The 25,427-nt window shown below is 43.6% G+C and overlaps 1 protein-coding gene across 1 annotated transcript in view; it reads right to left on the bottom strand.

The window, feature by feature from the left end:
- Window positions 1-1,044: 1,044 nt before the first annotated feature.
- Window positions 1,045-25,427, bottom strand: part of LOC311114468 (ubiquitin-conjugating enzyme E2 W) — a 31,652-nt gene continuing 7,269 nt past the window's right edge. The window contains exons 3-6 of the mRNA XM_084189716.1: window positions 15,798-15,900; window positions 5,755-5,910; window positions 3,990-4,065; window positions 1,045-2,181 (exon numbers count right to left, since the gene is read on the bottom strand). Coding sequence (XP_084045842.1) covers window positions 2,168-2,181; window positions 3,990-4,065; window positions 5,755-5,910; window positions 15,798-15,900 — 349 coding nt within the window. The 3' untranslated portion in view covers window positions 1,045-2,167. The remainder of the gene's footprint in view (window positions 2,182-3,989; window positions 4,066-5,754; window positions 5,911-15,797; window positions 15,901-25,427) is intronic.

The following is a 25,427-nucleotide window of genomic DNA, read 5'->3' as shown; positions in this document are numbered from 1 at the left end:
TGATCACTTGATTGTGTTCAAACACCTCCGTCTTTGCCTGATGCCCCTACTGGCCCTCCAGCAGCATCTGGTCTCCCATCCAGGGACCGACCCTGCATAGCTTCAGAGGCAAACCAGAAGTGGGATGCAGGGTGCTATGTCGCTGCAATGAACGTGCCAAAACGTGAAAAAATTAATAAAATAACTGAATTCATTTGTTCGCACATTTCAAAATTATTTCCTTGCAATATATATATATATATATATATTTTTTTTTTTTTGCTCTCAATACTTTTGGGTTTATGCTTTGTTTGCAATATCATCATTTTAGTTTGCAAAACTAAGAATTTTGTTTTAGACTTCAGAAGTTTTGCTTGATTTTAATGGCACAAACGGGCATATAAACTCAGCAAGAATCTCTACAGTTAAACTACCAACCTGGTCAGAGAAACAGTAGTTGTGTTGTTGAAAACTAACCGTACACATCCTATTGACCAGAAACATCGCAGAGAAACTCAAAGTAATAAAGCGATCCTATTATAGTCACTCTAATTAGTAAAAATAAAAACATGAACGCACCCATTTCTAACTTCCGTAATACCGTCATCTCTACAATTTGTTAAGACATATATAGAATCGTTTCATACGTTGTGATTTCACAACATAAGTCTCTTTTTGGTGAAAATATAGTTAAATGCAAAATATCTGATAGGATATATTTTTCAGAGGTGATCTCGTATTGAAAAAGTACCTGAGCCAATCTCTGACCGGGGGAATCCGTGTAGCCTAGCCAATCTCTGACCGGGGGAATCCGTCTAGCCAATCTCTGACCGGGGGAATCCGTCTAGCCAATCTCTGACCGGGGGAATCCGTCTAGCCTAGCCAATCTCTGACCGGGGGAATCCGTGTAGCTTAGTCATTAACAACAGTTTTCACACTATTCCTTTCACCATTACTACCACTCTGGAGATGAAAATAGAGATTTTAAATTAAATACACAACTCCCCCTTTAAAAAGTGTCAGCTAGCTGTAAAACAGTACAAAAACAACTCAAGACAAACATCGTAAAAATCAGATAAATGTTTCTAGAAGATTAAAGCATTAATCTCATCAAAAACAAACCAAACCAAGGTATCATACAAATGGATCACAACAACAGACATACACCTCTGGGCTTTACATGGAAGTGATGTTTTCATACACCTCTGGGCTTTACATGGAAGTGATGTTTTCATACACCTCTGGGCTTTACATGGAAGTGATGTTTTCATACACCTCTGGGCTTTACAGAATGGACTAGCAAACACCATTAAATGACTTCAGCCCATATTATTCTAGAGAGGTACGTAACAGTCCTTCAGTGAACGAAATAGTTCTAACCATCGTTCTGGTGTCAACCTGTTCAGTACCAACACTTAGACCAGACAAATACACAACTTCTCAAATCAAGTCTGTCCTTGGAAGATGGAAGGCGGAGAGGAAGTACTGCTCTTGATTTTAAGGGTTAAAAGTAAAGCAACTTAAAACCCTATTATCCCCTGAAAACAGGAAGTGGTGATGTTTGTGGTTTTACAGTAGAAGTTAACTGCATGTCTGGAATAACTAACATTGAGTGGTACCTCTAGATTTTTTTCACAGTGCATTTAATTTCAGTAAAAACAAAAAGATGAAGCATTTTCTTGGGGTTAAGATGCTCAGATCCTCTTCCTGGTATAAGATGCTCAGATCCTCAGTCCTGGTATAAGATGCTCAGATCTCTTCCTGAAATAACGTCTTTGTAGGCCCAAGCATGCATCCACCATTGTTATTTTTACACAACACACGATGACAACCTTTAAATGTACCCAAACAAACACAAAAGGAAATAAGAATCTTCTTAAAACAATAATAATATAATATTAATCTCACTACAAAACCATTTCTATCGCTGGCCACATAACCTTTTTGCCAAAACAATCCATTGTTGGTACATATAAATATTCCTTTATTTTCTCATTTTGTATATTACAACTGGCTAAAACATGCACCCAACTGCCCAATGGGAAATGCAGTTCAAAAAGAGTCTCCGGCGCATCATGGTGTCCATTGTTCCAGTCAAAGGTCAGAGTTCAGTGACTGTATGATTAAAAAGTGCTTTATGTGGATCAGTATGACTTCTTTCTTCTAGGACGATTACAAAGTTAGTACATTAGCATGTATCATCTGGGAAAGAAAACACACACACACGCAAACACACACACACACACACACGCAAACACACACACAATTTCACTATCAAATACATGGACATTATTATATTCATTCATCCTAATAGAATCTGTAGTTCAGTGTTGGATTTTGAGTATTGGATTTATGTACATTCCCATTAACGAGACAGGATAACCATTCTAATAGGATTTATGAACATTCCCATTAACTAGACAGGATAACCATTCTAATAGGATTTATGTACATCCCCATTAACTAGACAGGATAACCATTCTAATAGGATTCATGAACATTCCCGTTAACTAGACAGGATAACCATTCTAATAGGATTTATGAACATTCCCGTTAACGAGACAGGATAACCATTCTAATAGGATTTATGAACATTCCCATTAACTAGACAGGATAACCATTCTAATAGGATTTATGTACATCCCCATTAACTAGACAGGATAACCATTCTAATAGGATTTATGTACATTCCCGTTAACTAGACAGGATAACCATTCTAATAGGATTTATGTACATTCCCATTAACTAGACAGGATAACCATTCTAATAGGATTTATGTACATTCCCGTTAACTAGACAGGATAACCATTCTAATAGGATTTATGAACATTCCCGTTAACGAGACAGGATAACCATTCTAATAGGATTTATGTACATTCCCATTAACTAGACAGGATAACCATTCTAATAGGATTTATGAACATTCCCGTTAACGAGACAGGATAACCATTCTAATAGGATTTATGTACATTCCCATTAACTAGACAGGATAACCATTCTAATAGGATTTATGTACATTCCCATTAACTAGACAGGATAACCATTCTAATAGGATTTATGTACATCTCCATTAACTAGACAGGATAACCATTCTAATAGGATTTATGTACATTCCCATTAACTAGACAGGATAACCATTCTAATAGGATTCATGAACATTCCCATTAACTAGACAGGATAACCATTCTAATAGGATTTATGTACATTCCCATTAACGAGACAGGATAACCATTCTAATAGGATTTATGTACATTCCCATTAACGAGACAGGATAACCATTCTAATAAGATTTATGAACATTCCCATTAACTAGACAGGATAACCATTCTAATAGGATTCATGAACATTCCCATTAACTAGACAGGATAACCATTCTAATAGGATTTATGAACATTCCCATTAACTAGACAGGATAACCATTCTAATAAGATTCATGAACATTCCCATTAACTAGACAGGATAACCATTCTAATAGGATTTATGAACATTCCCATTAACTAGACAGGATAACCATTCTAATAGGATTTATGAACATTCCCATTAACTAGACAGAGTAACCATTCTAATAGGATTTATGAACATTCCCATTAACTAGACAGGATAACCATTCTAATAGGATTTATGTACATCTCCATTAACTAGACAGGATAACCATTCTAATAGGATTTATGTACATCTCCATTAACTAGACAGGATAACCTTTCTAATAGGATTTATGTACATTCCCATTAACTAGACAGGATAACCATTCTAATAGGATTTATGTACATCCCCATTAACTAGACAGGATAACCATTCTAATAGGATTTATGTACATTCCCGTTAACTAGACAGGATAACCATTCTAATAGGATTCATGAACATTCCCATTAACTAGACAGGATAAACATTCTAATAGTAATAGGTAAACATAACGTCTGTGTGAGGATGGAATGGTTTAACCCTTTTACATATTAAACACGGTTATCTAAATAACTGGCTACAACAGAGGACGTAACCTAACTACTCACCGTGATACCACCATTTTGTCTTCTTTGGATTTTTGTTACATGTTCTTACGTAAAAGGAGTTATCAGGGGGCCGTCTCTGCAGAGAGACAATCATCATCATCATCATCATCATCATCAGAGAAGTGCTGGCATAAACATGGCATGTAGAGGACAACGTCATTCAGAGCGTGAAGTTGGCCTCTAAGACACTGGAAACTCCAGCGTGGACATTTAGATTGAGGTTCAAATAGTGCAGAGACGTCTTTATTCTGATTCAGCCTTTACTAAATCATCCCTCTACTTCACGCGTCAAACTCATTCCAGAGGGCCGTGTGTGTCTGCCGGGTTTTTGCTCCTCCCTTGTACATGATTGATGAATTAAAGGTCATTGATTAGTTAAGGACCTCCCCTCACCTGGTTCTAAAGGTGTTAATAGTCCACAGATTGAAAGGACAGAGCTTAAAGCCGCCGACACTGGGCCCTCCCATGGAGTGACCGTGACATCCCTTCTGTCCTATGGAGTGCTGTGTCAACGGGGCATGCTTAAAATGATGTATACTGAACAACAATAAAACGCAACATGCAACAATTTCAACATTTGACTGAGTTACAGTTCATAAGGAAATCAGCCAATTGAAATAAATTAATTAGGCCCTAATGTATGGATTTCACATGACTGGGAATACAGATATGCATCTGTTGGTCACAGATACCTTTAAAAAAAAAAAGGTTTGTGGATCAGAAAACCAGTCAGTATCTGGTGTGACCATTTGCTTCATGCAGCGCGACACATTTCCTTCGCATAGAGTTGATCAGGCTGTTGATTGTGGCCTGTGGAATGTTGTCCCACTCCTCTTCAATGGCTAAGTTGCTGGATATTGGCGAGAATTGGAACACGCCGTCGTACACGTCGATCCAGAGCATCCCAAAAAATGCTCAACGGGTGACATGTCTGGTGAGTATGCAGCCCATGGAAGAATTGTGACATTTTTAGCTTCCAGGAATTGTGTACAGATCCCTGCGACATGAGGCTGTGCATTATCATGCTGAAACATGAGGTGATGGCAGTGGATGAATGGCACGACAACGGGCCTCAGGATCTCGTCATGGTATCTCTGTGCATTCAAATTGCCATCGATAAAATGCAATTGTGTTCGTTGTCCGTAGCTTATGCCTGCCCATACCATAACCCCACCGCCACCATGGGGCACTCTGTTCACAACGTAGACATCAGGTCTGCGGTTATGAGGCCGGTTGGACGTACTGCCAAATTCTCTAAAACGATGTTGGAGGCGGCTTATGGTAGAGAAATTAAAATGTAATTCTCTAGCAACAGCTCTGGTGGACATTCCTGCAGTAAGCATGCCAATTGCACGCTCCCTCAAACTTAAGACATCTGTGGCATTGTGTTGTGTGACAAAACTGCACATTTTAGAGTGGCCTTTATTGTTACCAGCACAAGGTGCACCTGTGTAATAATCAGCTTCTTGATATGCCACACCCGTCAGGTGGATGGATTATCTTGGCAAAGGAGAAATGCTCACTAACAGGGATGTAAACTAATTTGTGCACAACATTTGAGAGAAATAAGCTTTTTGTGCATATGGAACATTTTCTGGGATATTTTTTCATCTCATTTTAACGTGGGACCAACACTTTACCATTTTGCGTATATATTTTTGTTCAGTGTATAATGAACTAACCCCTGTAACAGTAACATTATACCAGGCTTTTATAATATTATATGATTTGGCGTTCCCAAAGGGAAAGGCTGTTGCCCACTTACCTTTTCTTTGCAGCTGGACAGCATGCTGATAATGCTGAGACAGACTGATTGCACTGACAGGGCTGGTGACCAGTCTTCTGTTAGTATTGAAAGACAGATGTGACCGTTGCTATAAACGTGAGGATGGACAGGTATATTCTCTCCCATGAACATTACCTGAAATGGAAAACCAACAACGAGATTAGACACATTCCTAATCAATTTTCCTTGTTAAAGAGAGATCCATCTACTATATACAGTGTATTCGGAAATTATTCAGAACCCTTGACTTTTTCCACATTTTGTTACGTTACAGCCTTATTCTAAAATTGATTAAATAAATAAGAATCCTCATCGATCGACACACAATACCCCATAATGACAAAGCGAAAACAGGTTTTTTGAATTTTTTGCACATTGGCAGTAGGGACGGGGTGGTGATGGGGAGAGAGGAGAGGAGAGGAGAGGAGAGGAGAGGAGAGGAGAGGAGAGGAGAGGCCTCTACAGCGCTGCTGTACGTACAAAGGGTGCATTCAGTCAGGGATTTTTCTGACATTGAAATCCTTGGACTTTTTATTATTCATTTTTGGGATGGAAAAACGCTTTCAGTGTAAACTTAACCGACTAAAACCAGATATAAAGTATGTAGAAAGATAATGGACCTATATATTTTTTTATCATATAATCTTTGAAAACTAACAATCACCAAAATAAAAGCTAGACATTTAGTGAGAATTGAAAATTCCAAAAACAAGGAATTTAGCAGTATTGAAAAAGAACACAGAATTAGCCATGGCAAAATGCATAGAATTGCAGGAAATTAGCTTTAAAACTTCAAAATGTTCTCTCAACTCCATGGCAAATGTGTAGAATTGCAGGAAATGTGTTTTTAATTATGCAACAGAACGTGACAACAGTAATTACTGAGGCAGTCTAGACAGAGCAGGTGAGGACAGGTAGGGTAGACAGAGCAGGTGAGGACAGGTAGGGTAGACAGAGCAGGTGAGGACAGGTAGGGTAGACAGAGCAGGTGAGGACAGGTAGGGTAGACAGAGCAGGTGAGGACAGGTAGGGTAGACAGAGCAGGTGAGGACAGGTAGGGTAGACAGAGCAGGTGAGGACAGGTAGGGTAGACAGAGCAGGTGAGGACAGGTAGGGTAGACAGAGCAGGTGAGGACAGGTAGGGTAGACAGAGCAGGTGAGGACAGGTAGTGTAGACAGAGCAGGTGAGGACAGGTAGGGTAGACAGAGCAGGTCAGGACAGGTAGGGTAGACAGAGCAGGTGAGGACAGGTAGGGTAGACAGAGCAGGTGAGGACAGGTAGGGTAGACAGAGCAGGTGAGGACAGGTAGGGTAGACAGAGCAGGTCAGGACAGGTAGGGTAGACAGAGCAGGTGAGGACAGGTAGGGTAGACAGAGCAGGTGAGGACAGGTAGGGTAGACAGAGCAGGTGAGGACAGGTAGGGTAGACAGCAGGTGAGGACAGGTAGGGTAGACAGAGCAGGTGAGGACAGGTAGGGTAGACAGAGCAGGTGAGGACAGGTAGGGTAGACAGAGCAGGTGAGGACAGGTAGGGTAGACAGAGCAGGTGAGTACAGGTAGGGTAGACAGAGCAGGTGAGGACAGGTAGGGTAGACAGAGCAGGTGAGGACAGGTAGGGTAGACAGAGCAGGTGAGGACAGGTAGGGTAGACAGAGCAGGTGAGGACAGGTAGGGTAGACAGAGCAGGTGAGGACAGGTAGGGTAGACAGAGCAGGTCAGGACAGGTAGGGTAGACAGAGCAGGTGAGGACAGGTAGGGTAGACAGAGCAGGTGAGGACAGGTAGGGTAGACAGAGCAAGTGAGGACAGGTAGGGTAGACAGAGCAGGTGAGGACAGGTAGGGTAGACAGAGCAGGTCAGGACAGGTAGGGTAGACAGAGCAGGTGAGGACAGGTAGGGTAGACAGAGCAGGTCAGGACAGGTAGGGTAGACAGAGCAGGTGAGGACAGGTAGGGTAGACAGAGCAGGTGAGGACAGGTAGGGTAGACAGAGCAGGTGAGGACAGGTAGGGTAGACAGAGCAGGTGAGGACAGGTAGGGTAGACAGAGCAGGTGAGGACAGGTAGGGTAGACAGAGCAGGTGAGGACAGGTAGGGTAGACAGAGCAGGTGAGGACAGGTAGGGTAGACAGAGCAGGTGAGGACAGGTAGGGTAGACAGAGCAGGTGAGGACAGGTAGGGTAGACAGAGCAGGTGAGGACAGGTAGGGTAGACAGAGCAGGTGAGGACAGGTAGGGTAGACAGAGCAGGTGAGGACAGGTAGGGTAGACAGAGCAGGTGAGGACAGGTAGGGTACAGAGCAGGTGAGGACAGGTAGGGTAGACAGAGCAGGTGAGGACAGGTAGGGTAGACAGAGCAGGTCAGGACAGGTAGGGTAGACAGAGCAGGTGAGGACAGGTAGGGTAGACAGAGCAGGTGAGGACAGGTAGGGTAGACAGGGCAGGTGAGGACAGGTAGGGTAGACAGAGCAGGTCAGGTAGGGTAGACAGAGCAGGTGAGGACAGGTAGGGTAGACAGAGGAGGTCAGGACAGGTAGGGTAGACAGAGCAGGTGAGGACAGGTAGGGTAGACAGAGCAGGTGAGGACAGGTAGGGTAGACAGAGCAGGTGAGGACAGGTAGGGTAGACAGAGCAGGTCAGGACAGGTAGGGTAGACAGAGCAGGTGAGGAAAGGTAGGGTAGACAGAGCAGGTGAGGACAGGTAGGGTAGACAGAGCAGGTGAGGACAGGTAGGGTAGACAGAACAGGTGAGGACAGGTAGGGTAGACAGAGCAGGTGAGTACAGGTAGGGTAGACAGAGCAGGTGAGGACAGGTAGGGTAGACAGAGCAGGTGAGGACAGGTAGGGTAGACAGAGCAGGTGAGGACAGGTAGGGTAGACAGAGCAGGTGAGGACAGGTAGGGTAGACAGAGGAGGTCAGGACAGGTAGGGTACATTTACATTAGGGTACATTTACATTTACGTCATTTAGCAGACGCTCTTATCCAGAGCGACTTACATTATTATAATTTTTTTCATACCCCCTGTGGGAATCGAACCCACAACCTTGGCTTGCAAACGCCATGCTCTATCAACTGAGCTACATCCCTGCCGGCCATTCCCTCCCCTACCCTGGACGACGCTGGGCCAATTGCGCGCCGCCCCATGGGTCTCCCGGTCACGGCCGGCTACGACAGAGCCTGGATTCGAACCAGGATCTCTAGTGGCACAGCTAGCACTGCGATGCAGTGCCTTAGACCACTGCGCCACTCAGGAGACAGAGCAGGTGAGGACAGGTAGGGTAGACAGAGCAGGTGAGGACAGGTAGGGTAGACAGAGCAGGTGAGGACAGGTAGGGTAGACAGAGCAGGTGAGGACAGGTAGGGTAGACAGAGCAGGTGAGGACAGGTAGGGTAGACAGAGCAGGTGAGGACAGGTAGGGTAGACAGAGGAGGTCAGGACAGGTAGGGTAGACAGAGCAGGTGAGGACAGGTAGGGTAGACAGAGCAGGTGAGGACAGGTAGGGTAGACAGAGCAGGTGAGGACAGGTAGGGTAGACAGAGGAGGTCAGGACAGGTAGGGTACATTTACATTAGGGTACATTTACATTTACGTCATTTAGCAGACGCTCTTATCCAGAGCGACTTACATTATTATAATTTTTTTCATACCCCCTGTGGGAATCGAACCCACAACCTTGGCTTGCAAACGCCATGCTCTATCAACTGAGCTACATCCCTGCCGGCCATTCCCTCCCCTACCCTGGACGACGCTGGGCCAATTGCGCGCCGCCCCATGGGTCTCCCGGTCACGGCCGGCTACGACAGAGCCTGGATTCGAACCAGGATCTCTAGTGGCACAGCTAGCACTGCGATGCAGTGCCTTAGACCACTGCGCCACTCAGGAGACAGAGCAGGTGAGGACAGGTAGGGTAGACAGAGCAGGTGAGGACAGGTAGGGTAGACAGAGCAGGTGAGGACAGGTAGGGTAGACAGAGCAGGTGAGGACAGGTAGGGTAGACAGAGCAGGTGAGGACAGGTAGGGTAGACAGAGCAGGTGAGGACAGGTAGGGTAGACATAGCAAGGTGGTTGCTGCCCTGTTCCACCCCTTTATGCTAATGTATTCATATTAGGGTTGGGCGGTATCCAAATCTTCATACCGTTTCTGTACCATACCGAAGTATGCGCTATTACCGGAAGTGCACACAAGGGGCGCTATTTCACCAAAACAGTTTAGGGGTTCAGGGACCTTCATCCAGGAGAGGCTTGAATGTCTCTAGGCTGGGAACCAGTCTTTTTAGCTAACATTCCACTGCTTGCCGCTCCATGTCATTGTCAAAGAGACTGGCCTTTCGTCAATCTCAACATTCAATATGCAGCTGGAATTATGGTGGAGTTGCTCATTGGTTGCTGGAAATAACATGAATATTTTCCATGACAACATGTGGAGCCTGGAAAATAGAATCAGAATGATAAAGTCCAAAACAAACATTCAGCTGTTAGCTAGGCAAGCTGTTGTATTTTGAGGCTTAGAATTGTATTTAGAAATGCATTTAGTTTGAGAATTTAGACGTGAACTAGCAACTTTTGACAGACTGGTTTAGTTTGGACAAACAAAAAAATTGTTACTTAGCAACCGGATACCAAGGTGTTCTGTGGAGAAGAAAAAAAGTGATAGAGTTCCAATATTTGGACAATCGCTGTGATTGGAGGACGGCTGTGAGGGTTATCGAATCAGGATCAACTCCTCTGTTCTCCTCCAGCTCATTAATGATAGAATGTTCATATTTGAAAATGGCAGAAAAGGGCCAGTCTCTCTGCCAATGACAAGGACTCCTAGCTAAAGGAGACTGGTGCTCAGGCTGTCACCAAGAAGCTTGATTTTGACATCTAGCCACTTAGCGAGCAAGTTAGCAAAACCAAATGCAAAGCTGGAGCCCTCTATATAAGATGGAGCCCTCTATACATTTCTTATAGTTATACTTAACTTCTAGTTATAAGCGGTGGCATAGTACGCAGACACAAAGCCCCCCGGGTGCATCAGGGTCCTGTCACTTCTGTGGCCACAGACACCCATTATGACAAGCGTTCCTATCAGGCCTGTGTTATAATAATAACAATAATATGCCATTTAGCAGACGCTTTTATCCAAAGCGACTTACAGTCATGCGTGCATATTTTTGTGTGTATGGGTGGTCCCGGGGATCGAACCCACTACCTTGGCGTTACAAGAGCCGTGCTCTACCAGCTGAGCTACAGAGGACCACAGAAGGGAAGTTGCCCCCTAGACGCTGATCTCAGGTCAGTTTCGATACTTCCCTCTAATGTCTAAGGTTAGGATTTAAGGATTAAACTGATCCTAGATCTGAGCCTTAGTGGAACTTCTATCTGGAGCAGTGAGAAACTTAACACTAGAGGAGACTGAGTCCCATATAGAGGACCGTGTTGTGCTGGTAGTTATCTGTGGTGTGGGGCTGTTTATCTAATATTCTCCTATAAGGCAGGGCTGCTGCTGCTGATAACATTGTCACGATAAGCTAATCCCCTCAAACCAGGCCAATGGGCTTTAATACACTGGCAGGGGGGAGAAAAAAGAGAGCGAGAGAGAGAGAGAGACAGAGAGACAGAGAGAGAGGAGCTAGATAGAGCATGAGCGGAGTTGAGCGGTTGGAAATCCCCCCAGCGCTCCATGTCCTTTCTAACCACTCAGCTAAAAAAACTTTCTGTGCCCCCCCCCCCCCCCCAAAAAAAAAAAAACTGCCGCTCCAAATTCGCTCATTTGGTTTTGAAGTATTGAAACCAAACCCTATGTATTTGAATGGAGAGTATTTGAATAAACATGAAAAGGTGACTGTAAGAAGCGCTCATCATTTCAAATAGGATACACGTCATATTAAAACAGCATATAAACACTCTAAATGGGTCAGGAGTCAGACCGGGAGCCTTAATGAATTATTTAGGCTATGTTGTTATTTCAATAATTTCAAGGCTATAGCCTACAAATAAATATATTGTGGAGCATTAGCGAGTGCGACACACTAGGCTGGTAGGGACATTTAGCGCTCAGCACCTAAACAACATTTTGTTCTATTAAATCATTATAGGTCTATAAATTGTGCATTCGGTGCCTTGCAAAAGTATTCATCATCCCTTGGCGTTTATCCTATTTTGTTGCATTACAACCTGTAATTTAAATGGATTTTTATTTGGATTTAATGTAATGGACATACACAAAATAGTCCAAATTGGTGAAGTGAAATGAAAAAAAAGTACTTGTTTAAAAAAATTATACAAAATAAATAACGGAAAAGTGGTGCGTGCATATGTATTCACCCCCTTTGCTATGAAGCACCTAAATAAGATCTGGTGCAACCAATTACCTTCAGAAGTCACATAATTAGTTAAATAAAGTCCACCTCTGTGAAATCTATGTGTCACATGATCTCAGTATATATACACCTGTTCTGAAAGGCCCCAGAGTCTGCAACACCACTAAGCAAGGGGCACCACCAAGCAAGCGGCACCATGAAGACCAAGGAGCTCTCCAAACAGGTCAGGGACAAAGTTGCGGAGAAGTACAGATCAGGGTTGGGTTATAAAAAAATATCGGAAACTTTGAACATCCCACGGAGCACCATTAAATCCATTATTAAAAAATGGAAAGAATATGGCATCAAAACAAACCTGCCAAGAGAGGGCCGCCCACCAAAACTCACGGACCAGGCAAGGAGGGTATTAATCAGAGAGGCAACAAAGAGACCAAAGATAACCCTGAAGGAGCTGCAAAGCTCCACAGCAGAGATTGGAGTATCTGTCCATAGGACCACTTTAAGCCGTAAACTCCACAGAGCTGGGCTTTACGGAAGAGTGACCAGAAAAAAAGCCATTGCTTAAAGAACAAAATAAGCAAACACGTTTGGTGTTCGCCAAAAGCCATGTGGGAGACTCCCCAAACATATGGAAGAAGGTACTCTGGTCAGATGAGACTAAAATTGAGTTTTTTGGCCATCAAGGAAAACGCTATGTCTGGCGCAAACCCAACACCTCTCATCACCCCGAGAACACAATTTTTCCATCGGCAGGGACTGGGAAACTGGTCAGAATTGAAGGAATGATGGATGGCGCTAAATACAGGGAAATTCTTGAGGGAAACCTGTTTCAGTCTTCCAGAGATTTGAGACTGGGACGGAGGTTCACCTTCCAGCAGGACAATGACCCTAAGCATAATGCTAAAGCAACACTTGAGTGGTTTAAGGGGAAACATTTAAATGTCTTGGAATGGCCTAGTCAAAGCCCAGACCTCAATCCAATTGAGAATCTGTGGTATGACTTAAAGATTGCTGCGGATACACCAGCGGAACCCATCCAACTTATTATTTTTATTATGCCATTTAGCAGACGATTTTATCCAAAGTGACTTACAGTCATGCGTGCATACATTTGTGTGTATGGGTGGTCCCGGGGATCGAACCCACTACCCTGGCGTTTCAAGCGCCGTGCTCTACCAGCTGAGTTACAGAGGACTCGAAGGAGCTGGAGTAGTTTTGCCTTGAAGAATGGGCAAAAATCCCAGTGGCTAGATGTGCCAAGCTTATAGAGACATACCCCAAGAGACTTGCAGATGTAATTGCTGCAAAAGGTGGCTCTACAAAGTATTGACTTTGGGGGGGTGAATAGTTATGCACGCTCAAGTTCTGTTTTTTTGTCTTATTTGTCTAATGTTTCACAATTTTTTCTATTTTGCATCTTATGTAAATCAAATGATACAAACCCCCAAAAAAGCAATTTTAATTCCAGGTTGTAAGGCAACAAAATAGGAAAAATGCCAAGTGGCGTGAATACTTTCGCAAGCCACTGTATAGGCTGTGATTTACTTAAAATTTAATACAAATGAAACTAAATGACTTTCGTGCCTTTGAATTCATTTTTAGGATTAATTTTTAGTTTTCTGCTAACAATGCCTGTACCGCGGTCGGCTTTGAACTTCCGTGGCTTCAATGAGGGGGAGGGGGGGGGGCAGTCGTTCTCCCCCGTGTGATGCCGCCCTGGAACACGTCGCGAGTTCAGGTTGCAAAAATACGCATCTGAGATGCATGCGCTTTGCGATTTGCAGACCAGGTGGAGTCAGCGTGCATTATCTGCAGCTGGATGCTTCTCGCCCTGCTTGATAAAACAGCAAACATCCATCTTCTAACTGAACTCAAGTCAGTCTAGTTCTTATGCTGTGTTTAAAACAGTGTCGTAGAGCGGAACCCTCTATCTTACAGAATAAAAAATAAATAAATAAATAAAGTTCTCATTTACAACTGCGACCTGGCCAAGATAAAGCAAAGCAGTGCGATAAAAACAACAACAACACAGAGTTACATATGGGGTAAACAAAAACGTACAGTCAATAACACAATAGAAAATCTATATACAGTGTGTGCAAATGTAGTAAGTTATGGAGGTAAGGCAATAAATAGGCTATAGTGCAAAATAATTACAATTAGTATTAACACTGGAGTGATAGATGTGCAGAAGATGATGTGCAAATAGAGATACCGGGGTGCAAATGAGCAAAATAAATAACAATATGGGGATGAGGTAGTTGGGTGGGCTAATTTCAGATGGGCTGTGTACAGGTGCAGTGATCGGTAAGCTGCTCTGACAACTGATGCTTAAAGTTATTGAGGGAGATAAGAGTCTCCAGCTTCAGAGATTTTTGCAGTTCGTTCCAGTCATTGGCAGCAGAGAACTGGAAGGAATGGTGGCCAAAGGAGGTGTTGGCTTTGGGGATGACCAGTGAGATATACCTGCTGGAGCGCATACTACGGATGGGTGTTGCTATGGTGACCAATGAGCTAAGATAAGGCGGGGATTTGCCTAGCAGTGATTTATAGATGGCCTGGAGCCAGTGGGTTTGGCGACGAATATGTAGTGAGGGCCAGCCAACGAGAGAGTACAGGTCACAATGGTGGGTAGTATATGGGGCTTTGGTGACAAAATATCCACCCTCTTCATTAGACCAGTAGACTGGAACCATCTCTACCTTACAGAATGATTTCCACCATCTTCATTCAGTTCGATAAATGACCCATTACTAAGCAACATGCCCACTCAGCGTCCTCACAGAGCATGGATGGATCTTGTGTCATTGACAGTGTCCTAAGCTTGCTGATTCAATAGTCACTAAGCTATACAGCACTATTCATCAATGAGGAGGCGCTAGGCTAGCTAGTAGCTACAGTACTCATCAATGAGGAGGCGCTAGGCTAGCTAGTAGCTACAGTACTCGTCAATGAGGAGGCGCTAGGCTAGCTAGTAGCTACAGTACTCAATGAGGAGGCGCTAGGCTAGCTAGTAGCTACAGTACTCATCAATGAGGAGGCGCTAGGCTAGCTAGTAGCTACAGCACTCGTCAATGAGGAGGCGCTAGGCTAGCTAGTAGCTACAGTACTCATCAATGAGGCGCTAGGCTAGCTAGTAGCTACAGTACTCATCAATGAGGCGCTAGGCTAGCTAGTAGCTACAGTACTCATCAATGAGGCGCTAGGCTAGCTAGTAGCTACAGTACTCATCAATGAGGCGGCGCTAGGCTAGCTAGTAGCTACAGCACTCGTCAATGAGGAGGCGCTAGGCTAGCTAGTAGCTACAGTACTCATCAATGAGGAGGCGCTAGGCTAGCTAGTAGCTACAGTACTCAATGAGGAGGCGCTAGGCTAGCTAGTAGCTACAGTACTCATCAATGATGAGGCGCTAGGCTAGCTAGTAGCTACAGTACTCAATGAGGAGGCGCTAGGCTAGCTAGTAGCTACAGTACTCAATGAGGAGGCGCTAGGCTAGCTAGTAGCTACAGTACTCAATGAGGAGGCGCTAGGCTAGCTAGTAGCTACAGTACTCATCAATGAGGAAGCGCTAGGCTAGCGAGCTAGTAGCTACAGTACTCAAGAGGCGCTAGGCTAGCTAGCGAGCTAGTAGCTACAGTACTCAATGAAGAGGCGCTAGGCTAGCTAGCGAGCTAGTAGCTACAGTACTCAATGAAGAGGCGCTAGGCTAGCTACTTACCTGAGGTGAATCGAAAGGATACCGACTACTGAATTTGAAAAGCAGCTGAAATTTCTCTCCTTCATAGAGCGTGCCCGTGGCTCCTTCCATATCTACAATCCATCTGGAAGACAAGACACAACAGATACCATTTTAAAGGATTATATATTACTGTATATTTGACTCTCCAATATAAACAAACAAGTGTGTGTGTTCACACGTGCGTGTGTGTGTGTGCATGTATGGTCTGAGTCGTAGGTCAATCAGAGATGGAGAGGATGGGATCGGTCCCTGGCCTGGTCAACATGCCTGAGGATAATCCATTCAATTAGTGATCATTCTGAAAGTGAGATGGCTTGTGTGCGGCTGCTCGGCCATGGAAACCCATTTCATGAAGCTCCAGACGAACAGTTATTGTGCTGACGTTGCTTCCAGAGGCAGTTTAGAACTCGGTAGTGAGTGTTGCAACCGAGGACAGACGATTTTTACGCGCTACGTACTTCAGCACTCGGCGGTCCCATTCTGTAAGCTTGTGTGGCCTACCACTTTGCGGATGAGCCGTTGTTGCTCCTAGACGTTTCCACTTCACAATAACAGCACTTACAGTTAACCGGGGCAGCTAAAGCAGGGCAGATATTTGACGAACTGAGTTGTGGACGGTGCCACATTGAAAGTCACTGAGCTCTTCAATAAGGCCAATCTACTGCCAATGTTTGTCTATGGAGATTGCAAGGCTGTGTGCTCGATTTTATACACCTGTCAGCAACGGGTGTGGCTGAAATAGCCGAATCCACTAATTTGAAGGGGTGTCCACATACTTTTGTATATATGGAATACTTGACTTAATTGATTTAATCTGTTGTTAAATGTGTGAAATTTGTTTTGGTATAGTTTAGGTTCAGTTTCGAGGCAATTTTCGCAGTGATTATCAACTGGGCACCGCATATTCCTCTGTCAGGAGAATGATCAGAGCAGCCCCTACTGTCAGGATCAGGAGGGGCAACGGGGGAAAATCATTTTAAAAAATGACACGCCCTCATAAAACTGGTTGTAACTCAAGTTATGTTTGTGCTGCTTGCAATACCCCATAATGACAAAGCAAAAAAATAAATAAAAATAAAAAACTGGTTTTTAGAACTTTTTGCAAAAATAATAATAATTTGAAATATCACATTTACATAAGTATTCAGACACTTTATCAGTACTTTGCTGAAGCACCTTTGGCAGCCTTGAGTCTTATTGGGTATGACACTACAAGCTTGGCACACCTGTATTTGGGGTGTTTCTCCCATTCTTCTCTGCAGATCCTCTCAAGCTCTGTCAGGTTGGATGGGGAGCGTTGCTGCACAGCTATTTTCAGGTCACTCCAGAGATGTTAGATCGGGTTCAAGTCCGGGCTCTGGCTGGGCCACGCAAGGACATTCAGAGACTTGTCCCGAAGCCACTCCTTCGTTGTCTTGGCTGTGTGCTTAGGGTCGTTGTCCTGAAGGTGAACCTTCGCCCCAGTCTGAGGTCCTGAGCGCTCTGGAGCAGGTTTTCATCAAGGATCTCTCTGTACTTTGCTCCGTTCATCTTCCCCTCGATCCTGACTAGTCTCCCTGTCCCTGCCGCTGAATAACATCCTCACAGCATGATGCTGCCACCCCCATGCTTCACCGTAGGGATGGTGCCAGGTTTCCTCCAGACGTGACGCTTGGCATTCAGGCCAAAGAGTTCAATCTTGGTTTCATCAGACCAGAGAATCTTGTTTCTCATGGTCTGAGAGTCTTTAGGTGCTGTTTAGGTGCTGTCATGACTCTCTCCTTGGTGAGGATCAAAGGTGCCAGATCAACTTGGCAAATGGCTCCCACAGGACAGGAGAGGAGAAGGGGGAGTTGGGATGGTTTTATGACTTAACAGCCCATCATAAATAGTTTGCAGAAAAGGACTCCTTCTGGTCTCTAGTATGGGAAGACTGAGATTTTCTTTGTTCCAGAGACTCTTTGCAGCCTAAAAACACTTACGTCAATAAAAGTGGACATTGGAACATTATTCCTGACCTCCAAATGTTTGGAATGGTCAGTGGGGACCTAAAGAATAATAATGTCATATTGTTTATTAGTTTGTGATGTCATTAAGGATGGTATAATGGAATAACTAACTCTGAAGGTGTACACGTTCGATTTATCAAGTTTACATCTAAATGTTGTATAAAATATATGATTAAGTATGAGAGTACTTTTGTGAAGATAGCAATGTGATTTTATTCTTTTAATGAGAGAATTGTTCTATATAAACTTTTGCCCAGTCAGTAACCACGCCCAAGTGAGCACAGACATTGGGTCGGCGTGATGGAACGCCCCCTTTTTTACCCGAGGATAGTTAGTTACCTTGGTAATGAAATTTATATTTAGACCAGAAAAACGTGAGACTACACGTTTAGAATGGTTAGAGCTTTGAATGAGAAAGACGAGGAAGCGTGGAGCTGTGGCTACACGGCTTAAAAATGGTTAGACCAGAAAGACCAGCCGACGTGCAGCGATGGTTGACACTCTAAGACCAGGAAGCGTGGAGCTGTGGCTACACGGCTTAAAAATGGTTCGACCAGAAAGACCAGCCGACGTGCAGCGGGAGCTGAACGTTACAAATGGTTGACACTAAGACCAGGAATCGTGAGACGTTCGTCCACAAGTTCGAAATCGTGAGAAAATCTGAAAACTCTCTACACAAGAAACTCATTAGACCGTAGCGTCACCAGTCTGCAGCTGGTATGTAAAGTAGTCTAGAACTTTCCATCTCAGACAAACATTGGTACATCTGAAGTATCTATTCTAACGAACACTCCACTAGAAGACAAGCCGAGTCTCACCGAAGTGGGATAGGACACTCAAGCCCTTTTTGGGAAAAGTGGTTCAACAGAGAGCCGACGATCAGGGACAGCTACGTGTAAATATACATTGCATTTCTTATCCGAATGAGCTAAGTTTAGGTTAGGGTGCTAAGTATTATGATTACTGTAAGCGTAGTTTCAAAATGTAACAACGATACATTGAATCTTTGTCTCTGCCTTTCACTCTCTTTCTATTGACCCCTCCTTCCCCTAACCCATGCAGTCATGCTGTTGTTAGTCCGCTAGGGACTTTTCTCATGTTTAAAGTATGTACAGTTGAAGTCGGAAGTTTACATACACCTTAGCCAAATACATTTAAACTCAGTTTCTCAATTCCTGACATTTAATCCTAGTAAAAATTCCCTGTCTTAGGTCAGTTAGGATCACCACTTTATTTTAAGAATGTGAAAATGTCAGAATAATAGTAGAGAGAATGATTTATTTCAGCTTTTATTTATTTCATCACATTCCCAGTGGGTCAGAAGTTTACATACCGACGTGGTCAAAAGGTTTGAGAATGATACAAGTATTGGTCTTCACAAAGTTTGCTGCTTTCTAGATATTTTTGTCAGATGTTACTATGGTATACTGAAGAATAATTACAAGCATTCCATAAGAGTCAAAGGCTTTTATTGACAATTACATTAAGTTTATGCAAAGAGTCAATATTTGCAGTGTTGACCCTTCTTTTTCAAGACCTCTGCAATCCGCCCTGGCATGCTGTCAATTAACTTCTGGGCCACATCCTGACTGATGGCAGCCCATTCTTGCATAATCAATGCTTGGAGTTTGTCAGAATGTGTGGGGTTTTGTTTGTCCATCTGCCTCTTGAGGATTGACCACAAGTTCTCAATGGGATTAAGGTCTGGGGAGTTTCCTGGCCATGGACCCAAAATGTCGATGTTTTGTTCCCAGAGCCACTTAGTTATCACTTTTGCCTTAAGGCAAGGTGGTCCATCATGCTGGAAAAGGCATTGTTCGTCACCAAACTGTTCTTGGATGATTGGGAAAAGTTGATCTCGGAGGATGTGTTGGTACCATTCTTTATTCATGGCTGTGTTCTTAGGCAAAATTGTGAGTGAGCCCACTCCCTTGGCTGAGAAGCAACCCCACACATGAATGGTCTCAGGATGCTTTACTGTTGGCATGACACAGGACTGATGGTAGCGCTCACCTTGTCTTCTCCGGTCAAGCTTTTTTCCAGATGCCCCAAACAATCGGAAAGGGGATTCATCAGGGAAAATGACTTTAACCCAGTCCTCAGCAGTCCAATCCCTGTACCTTTTGCAGAATATCAGTCTGTCCCTGATGTTTTTCCTGGAGAGAAGTGGCTTCCTCGCTGCCCTTCTTGGGCACTCACACCTGCATGCTGCCATTCCTGAGCAAGCTCTGCACTGGTGGTGCCCCGATCCCGCAGCTGAATCAACTTTAGGAGACGGTCCTGGCGCTTGCTGGACTTTCTTGGGCGCCCTGGAGCCTTCTTCACAACAATTGAACCTCTCTCCTTGAAGTTCTTGATGATACAATAAATGGTTGATTTAGGTGCAATCTTACTAGCAGCAATATCCTTCCCTGTGAAGCCCTTTTTGTGCAAAGCAATGATGACGGCACGTGTTTCCTTGCAGGTAACCATGGTTAACAGAGGAAGAACAATGATTTCAAGCACCACCCTCCTTTTAAAGCTTCCAGTCTGTTATTCTAACTCAATCAGCATGACAGAGTGATCTCCAGCCTTGTCCTCGTCAACACTCTCACCTTTGTTAATGAGAGAATCACTGACATGTGGCAGGGCTGAAATGCAGTGGAAATGTTTTTTGGGGGATTAAGTTCATTTTCATGGCAAAGAGGGACTTTGCAATTAATTGCAATTAATCTTATCACTCTTCATGACATTCTGGAGTATATGCAAATTGCCATCATAAAAACTGAGGCAGCAGACTTTGTGAAAATGAATGTGTAATTCTCAAAACTTTTGACCACGACTGTACACTCAATTCGTATTTGATAGCATTGCCTTTAAATTGTTTAACTTGGGTCAAACGTGTCAGGTAGCCTTCCACAAGCTTCCCACAAAAAGTTGGGTGAATTTTGGCCCATTCCTCCTGACAGAGCTGGTGTAACCGAGTCAGGTTTGTAGGCCTCCTTGCTCGCACACGCTTTTTCAGTTCTGCCTACACATTTTCTATAGGATTGAGGTCAGGGCTTTGTGATGGCCACTCCAATACCTTGACTTTGTTGTCCTTAAGCCATTTTGACAACTTTGGAAGTATGCTTGGGGTCATTGTCCGTTTGGAAGACCCATTTGCAACCAATCTTTAACTTCCTGACTGATGTCTTGAGATGTTGCATCAATATATACACATACTTTTCCTTCCTCATGATGCCATCTATTTTGTGAAGTGCACCAGTCCCTCCTGCAGCAAAGCACCCCCACAGCATGATGTTGCCACCCCGGTGCTTTGCGGTTGGGATGGTGTTCTTCGGCTTGCAAGTGTTCCCCTTTTTCCTCCAAACATAACGATGGTCATTATGGTCAAACAGTTCTATTTTTGTTTCATCAGACCAGAGGATATTTCTCCAAAAAGTACAATCTTTGTCCCCATGTGCAGTTGCAAACCATAGTCTGGCTTTTTTATGGCGGTTTTGGAGCAGTGGCTTCTTCCTGTCGATTTAGGACTCGTTTTACTGTGGAAATAGATACTTTTGTACCTGTTTCCTCCAGCATCTTCACAAGGTCCTTTGATGTTGTTCTGGGATTGATTTGCACTTTTCGCACCAAAGTACGTTCATCTCTAGGAGACAGAACGCGTCTCCTTCCTGAGCGGTATGACGGCTGTGTGGTCCCATGGTGTTTATACTTGCGTACTATTGTTTGTACAGATGAACGTGGTACCTTCAGGCATTTGGAAATTGCTCCCAAGGATGAACCAGACTTGTGGAGGTCTACAATTATTTTTCTGAGGTCTTGGCTGATTTCTTTTGATTTTCCCATGATGTCAAGCGAAGAGGTTCTGAGTTTGAAGGTAGGCCTTGAAATACATCCACAGGTACACCTCCAATTGACTCAAATTATGTCAATTAGCCTATCAGAAGCTTCTAAAGCCATGACATCATTATCTGGAATTTTCCAAGCTGTTTAAAAGGCACAGTCAACTTAGTGTATGTAAACTTCTGACCCACTGGAATTGTGATACAGTGAATTATAAGTGAAATAATCTGCCTGTAAACAATTGTTGGAAAAATTACTTGTGTCATGCGCAAAGTAGATGTCCTAACCGACTTGCCAAAACTATAGTTTGTTAACATGAAATTTGTGGAATGGTTGAAAAACAAGATTTAATGACTCCAACCTAAGTGTATGTAAACTTCCGACTTCAACTGTATGTATTCTGTGTTATTATTTAGTTAGCTAGTAAATAAATAATTAAGCCAATTTGTGCATTGCTGATTCATCAATAAGGTTAGGGTTCTTGCAGATTTCAATAAGTATGCGACGTTCAGAATGAGACTGATATGAGGTAATGATTTAATAAGTGACTGTTATCGATATACAACATATAAGATATATATCTTCTTACGAGTTTAATTCGGGAGATGGTAACTCGTTAAACAACTTCTTCCGTGTTGCCCCAAATTCCTTATGAGTTAATTGTTACCTGATTAATAAAAAAAAAAATATTGGGTAATAATTAAACATAGTTAGTTCATTCGATAAAGAACAGTCATCACATTAATGAAAGTCACGTCACAACAGTGCCTTATGGCAATCTCCAAGCGGGCTGTCATGTGCCTTTTACTGAGGAGTGGCTTCCGTCTGGCCACTCTACCATAAAGGCCTGATTGGTGGAGTGCTGCAGAGATGGTTGTCCTTCTGGAAGGTTCTCCCATCTCCACAGAGGAACTCTGGAGCTCTGTCAGAGTGACCATCGGGTTCTTGGTCACCTCCCTGACCAAGGCCCTTCTCCCCCGATTGTTCAGTTTGGCCGGGTGGCCAGCTCTAGGAAAAGTGTTGGTGGTTCCAAACTTCTTCTATTTAAGAATGATGGAGGCCACTGTTCTTGGGGACCTTCAAAGCAGCAGAACATTTTTGGTACTCTTCCCCAGATCTGTGCCTCAACACAATCCTGTCTCGGAGCTCTACGGACAATTCCTTCGACCTCATGGCTTCGTTTTTGCTCTGACATGCACTGTCAACTGTGGGACCTTATATTGACAGGTGTGTGCCTTTCCAAATCATGTCCAATCAATTGAATTTACCACAGGTGGACTCCAATCAAGTTATAGAAACATCTCAAGGATGCTTAATGGAAACAGGATGCACCTGAGCTCAATTTCAAGTCTCATAGCAAAGGGTCTGAATATTCATGTAAATAAGGTATCAGTTTTTTTTTTTTAATACATTTGCAAATATTTCTAAACATCTGTTTTCACTTTTTCATTATGGGGTATTGTGTGTTGATTGCTGAGGGGAAAAAGTATGTAATCAATTTTAGAATAAGGCTGTAACGTAACAAAATGTGGAAAAATTCAAAACAGACAGACAAAAACATTCAGCCAAAAACATTCAGCCAGGCACGCGGAGTATTGCTAAGCTGATGCTCCAATAACAACAAAGCCACACCACCGGGCCGTACCGCCCTAAAACAAGGATCTACCAAAAATAAGATCCAGTTCAACAGGTTCTGGAATGTTGTCATTCCAGTGATTCAAGCCATTCTTGACAGATGGAGATCTGCGATGTATTCATTGTTGCATTGCATATCGTAGCAAAACGTTGCAAAACGTTTTGCAATGAAAATAAGAGTTTCTATTGGACAAATGTCTCCTTATGCAATGCAGAACAGCTGAAACAACTACTGAACTCATTCTGCTCAGCAGCATTCAGTCTATCCATCATCCCCTCCGTTTCCCCCCAGACGCTCTGATCCAGAGCCACTACAGTAGTGAGTCATTTAGCAGACTCTCTTATCCAGAGCCACTACAGTAGTGAGTCATTTAGCAGACGCTCTTATCCAGAGCCACTACAGTAGTGAGTCATTTATCAGACGCTCTTATCCAGAGCCACTACAGTAGTGAGTCATTTAGCAGACACTCCTATCCAGAGAGACTACAGTAGTGAGTCATTTAGCAGACTCTCTTATCCAGAGCCACTACAGTAGTGAGTCATTTAGCAGACGCTCTTATCCAGAGCCACTACAGTAGTGAGTCATTTAGCAGACGCTCTTATCCAGAGAGACTAACAGTAGTAAGTGCATACATCGAACCCACAACTGTTCAGTTCACATCATTCCTCGCTAGGTTGAAGATAAAGTTTAAGAAAAGATCAGTACACCATAGCTTTCTAAACACAATAATACAATTCACTCCCTACCACATTGGTTAGGCCACAATATTTCTCACACTTAAATGAATCACAACAACTGCTATAGCCAACAGCTACGGTGAAGAGGAGGGGGATGTGCCTATTCAAACCCTTTTATGGCTAAATCACCAGACTGCACAAGAAAACACTGTCACCACATTCCTGCATTAGAGCATCAGCTATTAGGCCTACCACCACAACATTAGACCTTGACTAATGATTTTTCACAAACGCCACAGGTCTACCCTCACTACACTGTTACACTACCCTCACTACCCTGTTACACCACACTGTTACACTACCCTCACTACACTGTTACACTACCCTGTTAAACTACCCTCACACTACCCTGTTAAACAACCCTCACACTACACTACCCTCACACTACACTGTTACACTACCCTCACTACACTGTTACACTACCCTCACTACACTGTTACACTACCCTCACTACACTGTTACACTACCCTCACTACCCTCACTACCCTGTTACACCACACTGTTACACTACCCTCACTACACTGTTACACTACCCTCACTACCCTGTTAAACTACCCTCACTACACTGTTACACTACCCTCACTACACTGTTACACTACCCTCACTACCCTGTTACACTACCCTCACTACACTGTTACACTACCCTCACTACACTGTTACACTACCCTAACTACACTGTTACACTACCCTCACTACACTGTTACACTACCCTCACTACACTGTTACACTACCCTCACTACACTGTTACACTACCCTCACTACACTGTTACACTACCCTCACTACACTGTTACACTACCCTCACTACACTGTTACACTACCCTCACTACACTGTTACACTACCCTCACACTACACTGTTAAACTACCCTCACTACACTGTTAAACTACCCTCACTACACTGTTACACTACCCTGTTACACTATCCTCACACTACACTGTTACACTACCCTCACTACACTGTTAAACTACCCTCACTACACTGTTACACTACACTGATACACTATCCTCACACTACACTGTTACACTACCCTCACTACACTGTTACACTACCCTCACTACACTGTTAAACTACCCTCACTACACTGTTACACTACCCTCACTACACTGTTACACTACCCTCACTACACTGTTACACTACCCTCACTACACTGTTACACTACCCTCACTACACTGTTACACTACCCTCACTACACTGTTACACTACCCTCACTACACTGTTACAGTACCCTCACTACCCTCACTACCCTGTTACACTACACTGTTACACTACCCTCACTACCCTCACTACCCTGTTACACTACCCTCACTACACTGTTACACTACCCTCACACTACCCTCACACTACACTATTACACTACCCTCACTACCCTCACTACCCTGTTACACTACCCTCACTACCCTCACTACCCTGTTACACTACC

Source organism: Coregonus lavaretus, assembly GCF_964263955.1.
Source record: "Coregonus lavaretus genome assembly, contig: HAP1_SCAFFOLD_2065, whole genome shotgun sequence".
Lineage (NCBI taxonomy): Eukaryota > Metazoa > Chordata > Actinopteri > Salmoniformes > Salmonidae > Coregonus > Coregonus lavaretus.
The sequence above is the reverse complement of the archived record's forward strand: the minus strand, read 5'-3'. Positions and strand labels throughout refer to the sequence as shown.